At 43.8% G+C, this 12,912-nt stretch overlaps 1 protein-coding gene across 3 annotated transcripts in view; it reads right to left on the minus strand.

Moving 5' to 3' along the window:
- dennd2b (DENN domain containing 2B) overlaps window positions 1-12,912 on the minus strand; it is a 123,232-nt gene that overhangs the window by 35,296 nt on the left and 75,024 nt on the right. For all 3 annotated transcript variants that reach the window (XM_060940724.1, XM_060940723.1, XM_060940725.1), the window contains 6 exons: window positions 9,154-9,363; window positions 7,839-7,935; window positions 7,667-7,711; window positions 4,924-5,108; window positions 2,684-2,793; window positions 1,997-2,066 (listed from right to left, as the gene is read on the minus strand). In XM_060940724.1, the coding sequence (XP_060796707.1) occupies window positions 1,997-2,066; window positions 2,684-2,793; window positions 4,924-5,108; window positions 7,667-7,711; window positions 7,839-7,935; window positions 9,154-9,363 (717 nt within the window). The remainder of the gene's footprint in view (window positions 1-1,996; window positions 2,067-2,683; window positions 2,794-4,923; window positions 5,109-7,666; window positions 7,712-7,838; window positions 7,936-9,153; window positions 9,364-12,912) is intronic.

Below are 12,912 nucleotides of genomic sequence, written 5' to 3' on the forward strand. Positions count from 1 at the left end.
GGGAGTTCGGTGCCTCTCTCAAGGGCACCTCAGCCCAAAGCCGCCCCACGTTAACCTAACCTGCATGTCTTTGGACTGTGGGGGAAACCGGAGCACCCGGAGGAAACCCACGCGGACATGGGGAGAACATGCAAACTCCGCACAGAAAGGCCCTCGCCGGCCACGGGGCTCGAACCCGGACCGTCTTGCTGTGAGGCGACCGTGTGAACCACTACACCACCGTGCCGCCCCGTTCTCACTCATGTTATAGCAGCTATTATAAACAGCCGTTCCGTCATCAGCCTCTTTTTATTCTCTCAGAAAAACGCAGCTTGTTCTGAATGTTACTGAGAAACCATAAAGAAGTGTAAACTCCTCTGCCCTGAAGACGTCGGAGATCTTAAAGTTACAGCTTCACCTCTGACAGTAACACAGCACTCACACTGGAGACTCCTTCCAGAGATGTTACACAAACGGGCTGTTTCACAATCAGGGGAAATTTTTCAGGTCCACAATAGTCTAAAAATCAAACCTCAGATTTGTATGTGTCTCTGCTGCCAAAAACTCCCTTTTGAGAAGGAAATGAACTGTGCAGAATTTCAGAGCTGCAGGTCGTATACTGGGCGTGTCACTGTGGTGTGGTGAGAAGAGGCATATAGTGCGTTTCTAAAACCGGCCACCTTTCTGATAGTCCACAAGAGTCAGATATACAAAGTGAAAACCTGTTCTAATGGACGTGAAGTATGTTAAGGACAAATTTTCACGCCCTGTGGAGCGGTGTGTGTCCACGGTGGTGACTGTAATGATAACTGAAGTGGGGACGATCCTCGTGGTTTTCCAGAGAGGACACTTTCTGACGGACTCACATTTCAACCACGTGTGACGCTCTGCTGCAGATGTGTCTCACATCTGTTTCAAGTCCTGTTTTTTACTGTCCAACAGCAGAGCATGCTGCTTCAAAAGAGACAAATATTTTCTTCAGAAATAATTTACAACCTCATCATATGGTGAGTGTTTTCCAGGGAAGATATTTTTGACAGATGAAGGATCCTGTCAGAGAAACTTAGTTTACAAAAAAATGTAACTTCCTCTTGAATATCTTTCTATTGTAAATGAAAGTGCTGTAACGTCCCAGAGCAAAACCGAGTTAGTGCTAAAAAAATGCGATTCTGAATTTAGCCAGTAAAATCTCAGTGTCATAACTGAAGTAGAATCAAATGAAATGAGCACAAGGTCAAACCCGAGCTGCGTTTGATTCTTAAATATATTTATAAGAACATCTCAGAGACGTTAGTGCTGCAGGTGGGGCTGTAGGTGTGTCCCTGTACAATAAGGTAGAAGAAACTCCAGTGTGTATCTGCTGGACCTCCAGGAGTTAGTTTGCGTTATTCAGAAAGACAGCCATGATTGTGAAACAGCCCAAACATCTCCTCAACATGCCGTTTACTGAATACGAGTCCCTGTGAACGAGCCGTTACTATAGAAACGATAATGTATCAGAACGAGTGCATTCGTATAAACCTGCACTACTCTCAGAGCTGCTGTTATAGAGAATTAATCAACACCTTCACAGCTGAGCGCTGAGGTGTAAGCTACTGTACGTTATTTCACAACAAACTAAAACTGAAGATCATCATACAACTCCAAATAACTCTACACTGACAAATACTTCACATCTCTCTCTCTCTCTATTATTCTCTTTTCTTGAGGAAATTCTATTAAACAGAGGACGACGTGTTTATGAGCAGCTGCTCCTCTTTGGAAAAAAGATAAAAGAGTAAGATACGGAGTGAGCTCCTATTGAAGTGGCTGAACAGTCCTCATTTAAACTCCATTCATGGGCTCACCCTGTAATTATGATGCCTGCAGACGCAATGTATACACACACACACACAAGTACGTGTATATATATATATATATATCTTTAGAAGCATAAGAAATACAAACCTTAGAGACACTAGCACACAAACAGAGAAGAGAAAGAGAAAATAATGGGGTGAAACTGGGCGGGGCTTACCAGGAGCCGCCGGCAATATCCGAAACGCCGACTTCCGTCTTCTCCTGTCAGCATAAAGGAGAAGGTCTCACTGCAAATCACACACACACACACACACACACACACACACACACACACACACACACACACACACACACACACAGGGTGTTTTGTGGAAGGATTCAGAGCTGTGGCTTTGTTAAACACTGAACATGGAAGAACGTCCAAGAAACTATTAAAAACATCCTAGGAACTTCTTTATACACATAACCTCATTAAAAATGCAATACGTTATAAATATGCATGAACATGCAAATTAGAAATGCCCCATGTCCTCTTCTCATCCATATGCATGTAAATCAAACAACCAGATGTTTGGTCAGGAGGCCAAGAGAGCGTGACTGGCTGTGCTGTCTGGGTGGGAGGGGCATACTCTCTCTCCCCTGTCAATCACAGAGAATCGTGGCCATCTGTGAGCTCATGTACTCGGAAGAGGGCAGATAGCGGTTTCGTCCAACGCCCTGTGACGCAGCATGAGCAGGAGCTGGCTGGCTTCACGTGTCTTTCATGACATCGTAAGGTGTGGTTCTACATAGCCCCGCCCCGAATCAATTTAGTGCAGAAATACTGACTGTTAAAAACCGTAACAGATCGTCTTTTATTCCTAAATGAAAGGCTGTGGTGATTAGTGACTGAATATTTAAATACCTGCCGTACTCAGACACAGGGCTCCAGTCTTTAGCATCGGGGAAGCAGAACTGTGGAATGGCTTTGAGACGCTGCTCGGCTTCCCGCATCTGTTTAGTTGGCCTCTCAAGCTAAAATTAAAAATAAGGATAAGGAAGAAAAGCTCATATACTCTTACATTCATTAAAAACGCTAAGAGCTATAAATATGCATACATATGCAGATCACACAGTGCAGAAATTATTTTTGTTTGTTTTTTAGCCCTCACTGCTATGTGAAATATGTTCAGCATGATCCTCCCCCTCTACAAAGGTCGCTCCACCCGTCCCCGTCCCCAGCACCCCATTATTCCCATTCAAGATGATGACATCATCAGGGTCGACCCTCTGGCCTGCAGCCAACATATTTCCAGTTTCTCAAGGGGACGCGGTCACTGAGCCACATCTGGGATAATTAAAGAAGTATTTCTGCATATTTCTGGGATACAGTCTGCTGGCAACGTGATTTAGTGTTATTGCCATACAGCGAAAAAAAAGCTCAAAGTATCCAATCTCAGAATCTGAGTCCTGGCTGTAACAGCCTGAAATAATCATACAGAAATATCTACAGCACTACATCATGAGAGGAACGACTTTTCAGCAAAGTTTTGCTACCATGATGTAACACTTTTTGGTGACATTTCTATGATATGCATAGCGATATGTAAACTTTTAATTGGTATTAAAATACTGATTATACTCTTGCTCTATCTCAGAAAGTTATATTAATTATGAACCCTTACATCACTGATCACAATCGTGGTATTATATCATAATATTTCCCTTCCTTAATTCACACAAACAGTTACAAGTAGGCCTGTGTTCAAAAAATCGATTTTCCGATTCTGGATCGATTCGCATATTAATTACTTAGGATCGATTCGTACGTTCAAAGATCGATTTTTTTAATTTTAATTTTTATTTTTAGTACATTTTTTCCACCACGAACATTTCCCCCAGTGACCCCCGTCACGTCATCGAATTCTCGCAGGCGCACTCGGTGTGTGACCCCGCAGTGTATGACCTCAAACAAACATGGCGTTGGAGAGTAGTGATAGAGTTAGCGAAAACTTTCTGAAAACACCACCGTCTCTCAAGGCTCCAGTCTGGAGATATTTCGGGTTCCGAAAAGAAAAAGACACAGATGCGCTCGACAAAACCAATGCCGTTTGCAAGTTGTGTCAAATCGAAGTGAAGTATTTTGGAAATACGACGAACTTGAACAAGCACTTGCAACGACATCACCCGGGGATCAAGCCGTCCACAGGACAAACAGGACAGCAAATGAAGCTGAAAGAAAGTTTAACACTGCCAGCCAATTCAGCACGATCTCATAGCATAAAAGGTGAAAGTGTTATACTTTGTTTACAGGCTCTTATGTTCTTATTTATGTAATGTTCTTTTGTATTTACAAGTTATTTATGTTCTTATTTACAGTTTCTTATGTTTCATGTTACATTGATTGAGAGGTCTTTTTTATATTGATTAATAAAAATAATGCATTTGGTTGCAACAGCTTTTGGGTGAATTCTTATTGTCAAATAATGCATTGGTTGGTGTCCCAGCTGGAGGTGGATTGACCCTTACCATTTTAACCAGTCTTACAGCCATCAGTAAATACAAATACTTATGATTTGCTGTTAAAATTTTTGCGTTCCTCGTCCATTCTGAGTATGTAGGTTGGCAACAATATTGTTTGAAGTCACAATGCATTCGTTCATCCCCTGAATGTTTTAAAAGTTAAAAGTAGTTAACAAAAATAGAAAATAAATAGATAGTTCTTTATTTCTGGCTTCCCTGAAAAAAAAAAACCTGGCTGCATGCCACTGCGACATAGTCATGAAATTAAAGATTTTTTTTTTTTAAAGAACACTAACCTGAATCGGATCGGATCGGATAGAATTTTAAAGAATCGAAAATAATCGATTCTTAATCCAAAAAAAAATCGAAAAGAATCAATTCTTAATCTTCAGAATCGGAATCAGATCGATTCTTGAAATTTGAATCGATTCCCAGCTCTAGTTACAAGGGTTAAGTTTAGCATTAAGAGGCGGAGCTGTAAACACACACACACTGCAAGCACACAGCGAGATCAGATTCACGCTGTACAGTCTGTTAAAGGGCTGATGTGGTTTTAACGCCACGCTAATAAACAAGAGAACAGACTCTGATACAGCAGCTCCCACTCTGGGTCATAGTGTTCTCCTGCCTCTCACACGGTACCTTCGGGAACTGGTAGGAAACTTCTGGCGTGTACGAGTTCTTTGTGGGCTTCTTCTTCAGAGAAACCACGACAAAGTACTCAAACAGCTCCCGTTCCTGCCACTCGATGAGCTGCAGCTCCAGCGTGCGGTAACTTGGGGCACGGCAGAGTATTGACTGCAGCTTCACGAGTCTCTGAGTGTGAGCTGAGAAACATAAACACACACACACACACACACCAGATACATTCTGTATTTATATACTCTAACATGAAAGTTTTATAGAGTTAAGATATTCTGGTGTCATGAAATATTACAACAAAGACCTGATGACAAAAAAAACTCTGGCAAGTGTTCTCTCAGATAATAATCTAGTTAAATGCTTTACATCGGTCATCAATGACTGAATATTTAAACAAACAAACAAACAAACAAACAAACAAATAAATAAATAAGGTCTGCAATCAGCGTCAGCAACTTTTATGTCCAACAGTTAAGTCAGGATAAGTTCCTGGTATTCAGACTCAGATTACGCAGCTGCTGAAACAGATTTTCTGAGCATCAATCACCGCCTATAAACGCAAATATATACATGTTATTTACCAGCTGGGAGGTCCGTATGGTGAAATACCGTGACCGAGGTCTTGAAAGTACTGAGCGAGGCCCTCTGGGCTGAGGTCAGTATTCAAGGCCGAGGTCACGGTATTTCACCATACGGACCGACCTTAAGCTGGTAAATAATATATATTTTTTTTTTTACCAAATTCTAACAGAAAACGAGAGCGCCCGAAAGGGAAAACCGAGCCGAGCCGCCATTTTGAATCCTCATTCACGGCTCTAATGCAAATGGCTTCCTCCTCGGTATACAAGTGCACTTCCATGGCAGGAAAAAAACTACATTTTGCCGCCTATGTCGTCCCCTATTTATACAAATAGGACTCATTCAGGATTCAGTCATGCTTTTGCTCGGTGTTAGCAAATTACAGGTTTTTAGCTTCCTCCTGAAGTGTTTTATTTTATTTCTTCTTCCTCAGGGGAGTAAAACTCACTTTCGCTGTGAACACTGTCGTTATCGCTATCCATGCTGTAAAATTAATGCTATTCTCCTGAGAAATGCTGGCAAAAATTTATAAGATTTTTGATAATCTTATAAATAAATCTTATTTTTTAAAAAAAGATAAATGTCGACAAAAAATGCTACTATGTTTGTTGTTGTGAACGAGCGAGTCGCCAGAGGTCCGTAACCGGGGTCCGTATCGTAGGATACAGACCTGCTCGCCAGCCAATCAGAGCACAGGATTTGATGGAAACTGGACCGTGAAAAAAATAATCAACTTTAATCCTGAAAATAACAATCTCATCTCATCCAGGGTGAAAGGCGGGGTATACCCTGGACAAGTCACCAGGTCATCACAGGCCTAAAATAACAATCAGGTGTTAGAAAATACGGACTGAAGAAGGAAATGTTGTTTTTCTCCTTTGCTGTCTATAGTAGTACTTCTACTTCTTCTTCTTCTGGCTGCTCCCGATTAGGGGTCGCCACAGCGGATCTTTCGTCTCCATTGCTCCCCGTCTTCCGCATCCTTCTCTACCACACCTGCCACTTTCATGTCCTCTCTCACCACATCCATGTATCTCCTCTTTGGCCTTCCTCGTTTTCGTTTTCCTGGCAGCTCCATCCTCAACATTCTCCTTCCCACATGCTCTGCATCTCTTCTCAGGATGTGCCCATACCATCTCAGTCTCATCTCTCTTAGCTTCATTCCCAAGCTCTCCACATGTGCTGTCCCTCTGATGTGCTCGTCCCTTATCCTGTCCAACCTTCTCACTCCCATCGCAAACCTTAACATCCTCAACTCCGCCACCTCCAACTTTGCCTCCTGTCTCTTCGTTAAGGGTACGGTCTCCAATCCATACAACACAGCTGGTCTCACTACTGTCTTATACATCTTACCTTTCACTTCTGCTGGGACTTTCCCATCACAAATGACTCCCGAAATCCTTCTCCACCTGCTCCACCCTGCCTGCACTCTCTCTCTCACCTCACTATCGCAGCCCCCATTTTCCTGCACAGTTTGACCCCAGGGACTTGAATTCCTTTGCTGTCTATAGTAGTACAATGTAACATAAAAGGAAGAAAATGAAAAATAAAAATACTAATATGACGATATCTGAATGAGAAGATGGCGAGTGTGAATAAATAATAAATCTAATAGGAGTCTAGAGCCTACGGTATATCAGCCTCACTAATATATGAACAGCCCTAGATGTTTTAATTGAACAAAACAGCTTCCACACTCATTATTCAGCAGCGCACAGAACAGCACTTGATCCAGCACACAGTTATTTTACATTACTTATACAAAAACTTAAAGAAGTCAAGACACTAAATTGGGGTCATAAAATCGCAATGTGTGTGTAGGGTGTAAGAGATTTGATCATACTATCATATTGCTAGTTTGATTTGTCGAAATAATTAAATAATGTCAGTGTTTGGGTTAATTGATTGCGCTCTAACGTAAAGAAAATGTGATCATGGCGTGAAGGATCTGCTATGTTTACAGAAAAACTTTAACATGACTTCATTATTAACTCCACAATACGTGGACGTAAGTCAGATCTGAAGATGGCCCTAAATAAGTAAACGAGTGAATGAATAAATGAATGAATGAATGAATGAATGAATAGACAGACAGACAGACAGACAGACAGACAGGCAGACAGACCATGGTGTTGTTATTCAGTGCAATGTTCCAAACTCTCACCTTTGAACCTGTCATCAGAGTCACTCTCACTCTCACTGTTATCATCTGCAAACAGAAAAAACAATTTCCCGGATGTCAAAAGTCAACGCGGTGAAACTATTTATGACTGAGTCCTGAGCCGTGGGGCGTGATTTAAAAAGCATATACAATATATCATTAATAAAAAGTCTACCTCTCAGAGACGCCGTCTCTATATTGGACAGCGAGAGTTTCTTTAGTCTCTTCTTCCCTCTTTTTGTACAGAAGATAGAGTTTATTCTCTGCACCACCTAAAGAGGGAGAATGATGGCATGCTGGTGAAGAGTGAAGCAGCAAAACACTTCCAGGAACACTCCGTATAATCCTTGTGATGGAGCACGGGATAAAGCTTGGATTCAAAGCACACAGCGTGTGGTTGCGGTTGAGTCATTTTACCGCTGCTCTTCTGTCGCTGCCCGTAAGTACAACTCAAAAATCATTCTCATTACTGCTGTGTAGGCACGAATCGTCAGACTGAGGAATTCCTCTAACTTAAAAAACATTCAGGAGACAAACAGCTGCTCCAAAACCTACTAGAGAAGACCTCTTCAAACACGGCTGAAAAAGAACCAAAATAAAGTTCATATGCTTCCATAACTGGAAATAAACTCCATGAAAATTTTTTATCCTGTCTCCTGAACTTACTCGATTTCATTTATAATAGAATTGTTCTTGATTTGTATTTAATGAAATGCACATTGAGCTTGTTGCAGCTGTCAGTTAAGCAGTGCCAAAGTCAGGGTAGAGAAAAACAGAAACCTAATCTTTAATACCTTCGAGTCTAAAATTCTGAAAGTGATACAGAGACCAACTTCGAGCAGAGAACTTTAGGAGTAATTTTTTAACATTACAGCTCATATTTATGAACATTAAAATAACGTGCCAGGAGAAGCAGGACAGTCTGTAAAGCAAACTCATTATTCTGAAAAAATAAATATGAGTAAAAAATTCACAAAGCCCCAGGTCATTCATAGAAGCCTAAATTGCTTCGATTTACATTTTTATAGGATAAAAAATATATTTCATCCACAAACTCTTGCAAATTATCCCACAGCGCTGTTGAATTCTGGACTCTGATTGGTCAGAAGGTGTTGAGTAATTCTCTCTAACAGCAGCTCTGACAGTAGTGCAGCTTTATATTCATGCATTCGTTCTAATACGTTAATAAACACATTAAAAAGAAAAGCATGTATGATCAATAAATATGATGAGGAGACGTTTCTGGAAGGAGTCTCCAGTGTCAGAGCTTTGTAACAGTCAGAGGTGAAGCTGGAACTTTAAATTCTGCGACATCTTTAGGACAGAGGAGTTTACACTTCTTTTCAGTTTCTCAGGAGCATGCAGAATAAGCTGCAGGTTTTTTTGTCTTATTAAAAGAGAGAGACTGATGAGGGAATGACTGTTTATAGTCACCCAGAACTCAGGATTACATTTCTTGAATGTTTGCTAACAGGAGTGCTCCAGCCTACCTTGGGAACCCGCCGGTGTCTGCAGGAGGCCAGCGTGTCACTGGCGTTGCTCAGGCCGTCGTCCAGCAGGCTGCAGGAAGGAGATGACAACTGGGGCAGCAGCAACATGTCATCATGACTGTGTCTCTTAGACAAACGAGACAAGCGGTGGCTCTTCCTGTCAGTTTGGCCCAGGAGCTGCAGTGACTGACTGCTCGGCTTAGACGGGAGCTGGAGGAAGCGGGAGAGAGGGACGGGAAACGCTTCTGATATTGTGTCTGAGTGGTGTGTGTGTGTGTGTGTGTGTGTGTGTGTGTGTGTGTGTGTGTGTGTGTGTGTGCAAATTGGGCATTTTGATATTTATTACATATAGGTGTGAAAACTGAAAGATGTGTTTCTCTACTGCGTGTTTCTCAACCAAATGTTCATTACAGCATTTTAAAGTGTAACAGGAGAACATTATTTCCACTGGACACTTCCTGTATTCAGAGTCGGGTTATGAAGCTGCTTAAGTGGATATTCTGAGCTCCACATTCAGATTATTGAAATCTCCTGCACAGAGTTCACACCGTCCAGGCTGCCAGATCTTTCTTAAGTAGAAGCGTCCAGGACCGAGTTCGACAACAGCGTCTAGACCACCGCCTTTAAACACAAACACTCACCTTTAAACCTGAAAAAAATCCTCAATATAAGCAACAGCAACATCTCTGTACAAAAAGATTCTTCCAGGAGTTTAAAGGGACAATATTATTAATTAATGAATCGTGTCATGCTTTTTATCACACAAGGAAAAAGTGTTTAAGTTCAAGATCAAAATCGAGTGTAACTGAGACACGCTTCTCTTTTAGACAAAACTGAATGAGTGAGAGAGAGAGAGAGAGAGAGAGAGAGAGAGAGAGAGAGAGAGAGAGAGGGCGTGAGTGAGAGAGGGAGAGGGTGAAAGAGTGAGTGAGCGAGAGACTGAGAGAGTGAGAGACTGATGGAGTGAGTGAGAGACAGTGAGAGAGAGAGAGAGAGAGAGAGAGGGAGGGAGTGACGGAGTAAGAGAGTGAGTGACTGATGGAATGAGTGAGTGAGAGTGAGAGACTGAGTGAGTGAGTGAGTGAGAGAGAGAGAGAGAGAGAGAGAGAGAGAGAGAGAGAGCGTGAGTGAGAGAGAGAGGGAGTGGGTGAAAGAGTGAGTGAGCGAGAGACTGAGAGAGTGAGAGAGAGGGAGGGAGGGAGGGAGGGAGTGACGGAGTAAGAGAGTGAGTGACTGATGGAATGAGTGAGTGAGTGAGTGAGTGAGTGAGTGAGTGAGTGAGTGAGTGAGAGTGAGTGAGTGAGTGAGTGAGTGAGTGAGTGAGTGAGTGACGGAGTGAGTGAATGAGTGAGTGAGAGACTAATAGAGTGAGTGAGTCAGTCAGTCAGTTTATTGAGTGAGAGACTGATAGAGTGAGTGAGTGAGTGAGTGAGTGAGTGAGTGAGTGAGTGAGCGAGTGAGTGATGGAGTGAGTGAGTGACTGAGTGATGGAGTGAGTGAGTGAGCGAGTGAGTGATGGGGTGAGTGAGTGAGCGAGTGAGTGATGGAGTGAGTGACTGATGGAGTGAGTGAGTGAGTGAGTGAGTGAGTGAGTGAGTGAGTGAGTGACGGAGTGAGTGAGTGATGGAGTGAGTGAGCGAGTGAGCGAGCGAGTGAGCGAGTGAGTGATGGAGTGAGTGAGTGACTGAGTGACGGAGTGAGTGAGTGAGTGAGTGAGTGAGTGAGTGAGTGAGACACTGAGTGAGTGAGACACTGAGTGACTGAGTGAGTGAGTGAGTGAGTGAGTGAGTGAGTGAGTGATGGAGTGAGTGAGTGACTGAGTGATGGAGTGAGTGAGTGAGCGAGTGAGTGATGGGGTGAGTGAGTGAGCGAGTGAGTGATGGAGTGAGTGACTGATGGAGTGAGTGAGTGAGTGAGTGAGTGAGTGAGTGACGGAGTGAGTGAGTGATGGAGTGAGTGAGCGAGTGAGCGAGCGAGTGAGCGAGTGAGTGATGGAGTGAGTGAGTGACTGAGTGACGGAGTGAGTGAGTGAGTGAGTGAGTGAGTGAGTGAGTGATGGAGTGAGTGACTGATGGAGTGAGTGAGTGAGTGAGTGAGTGAGTGAGTGAGTGAGTGACGGAGTGAGTGAGTGATGGAGTGAGTGAGTGAGCAAGTGAGTGATGGAGTGAGTGAGTGAGTGACTGAGTGATGGAGTGAGTGAGTGATGGAGTGAGTGAGCAAGTGAGTGATGGAGTGAGTGACTGATGGAGTGAGTGAGTGAGCGAGCGAGCGAGCGAGCGAGTGAGTGAGTGAGTGACGGAGTGAGTGAGTGATGGAGTGAGTGAGTGAGCAAGTGAGTGAGTGAGTGATGGAGTGAGTGAGTGAGTGAGTGAGTGAGTGAGTGAGTGATGAAGTGAGTGAGTGACTGAGTGACGGAGTGAGTGAGTGATGGAGTGAGTGAGCAAGTGAGTGATGGAGTGAGTGACTGAGTGAGTGAGTGAGTGAGTGATGGAGTGAGTGAGTGAGTGAGTGAGTGAGTGATGGAGTGAGTGAGTGAGTGAGTGAGTGAGTGAGTGAGTGAGTGAGTGAGTGACTAGTGAGTGAGTGATGGAGTGAGTGAGTGAGTGAGTGAGTGAGTGAGTGAGCGAGTGAGTGATGGAGTGAGTGAGTGAGTGAGTGAGTGAGTGAGTGAGTGACGGAGTGAGTGAGTGATGGAGTGAGTGAGTGAGCAAGTGAGTGAGTGAGTGAGTGATGGAGTGAGTGAGTGAGTGAGTGAGTGAGTGAGTGAGTGATGAAGTGAGTGAGTGACTGAGTGACGGAGTGAGTGAGTGATGGAGTGAGTGAGCAAGTGAGTGATGGAGTGAGTGACTGAGTGAGTGAGTGAGTGAGTGAGTGAGTGAGTGATGGAGTGAGTGAGTGAGTGAGTGATGGAGTGAGTGAGTGACGGAGTGAGTGAGTGAGTGAGTGAGTGAGTGAGTGACTGACTGAGTGACTAGTCAGTGAGTGATGGAGTGAGTGAGTGAGTGAGCGAGTGAGTGAGTGAGTGAGTGAGCGAGTGAGCGAGTGAGTGAGCGAGTGATGGAGTGAGTGAGTGAGTGAGTGAGTGAGTGAGTGAGTGAGTGAGCGAGCGAGTGAGTGAGTGATGGAGTGAGTGATGGAGCGAGTGAGTGAGCGAGTGAGTGAGTGAGTGAGTGAGTGAGTGAGCGAGTGAGTGATGGAGTGAGTGAGTGAGTGAGTGAGTGAGTGATGGAGTGAGTGAGTGACTGAGTGACGGAGTGAGTGAGTGATGGAGTGAGTGAGCAAATGACTGATGGAGTGAGTGAGTGAGTGAGTGAGTGAGTGAGTGAGTGAGTGAGTGACGGAGTGAGTGAGTGATGGAGTGAGTGAGTGAGTGAGTGATGGAGTGAGTGAGTGAGTGAGTGATGTAGTGAGTGAGTGAGCGAGTGAGTGAGTGAGTGAGTGAGTGACGGAGTGAGTGAGTGATGGAGTGAGTGAGTGAGTGATGGAGTGAGTGAGTGAGTGAGCAAGTGAGTGAGTGAGTGAGTGAGTGAGCGAGCGAGCGAGCGAGTGAGTGAGTGAGTGAGTGAGTGAGTGACGGAGTGAGTGAATGAGTGAGTGAGAGACTAATAGAGTGAGTGAGTCAGTCAGTCAGTTTATTGAGTGAGAGACTGATAGAGTGAGTGAGTGAGTGAGTGAGTGAGTGACTGAGTGATGGAGTGAGTGAGTGAGCGAGTGATGGGGTGAGTGAGTGAGCGAGTGAGTGATGGAGTGAGTGACTGA

The sequence above is a fragment of the Neoarius graeffei genome, chromosome 15 (assembly GCF_027579695.1).
Source record: "Neoarius graeffei isolate fNeoGra1 chromosome 15, fNeoGra1.pri, whole genome shotgun sequence".
NCBI lineage: Eukaryota > Metazoa > Chordata > Actinopteri > Siluriformes > Ariidae > Neoarius > Neoarius graeffei.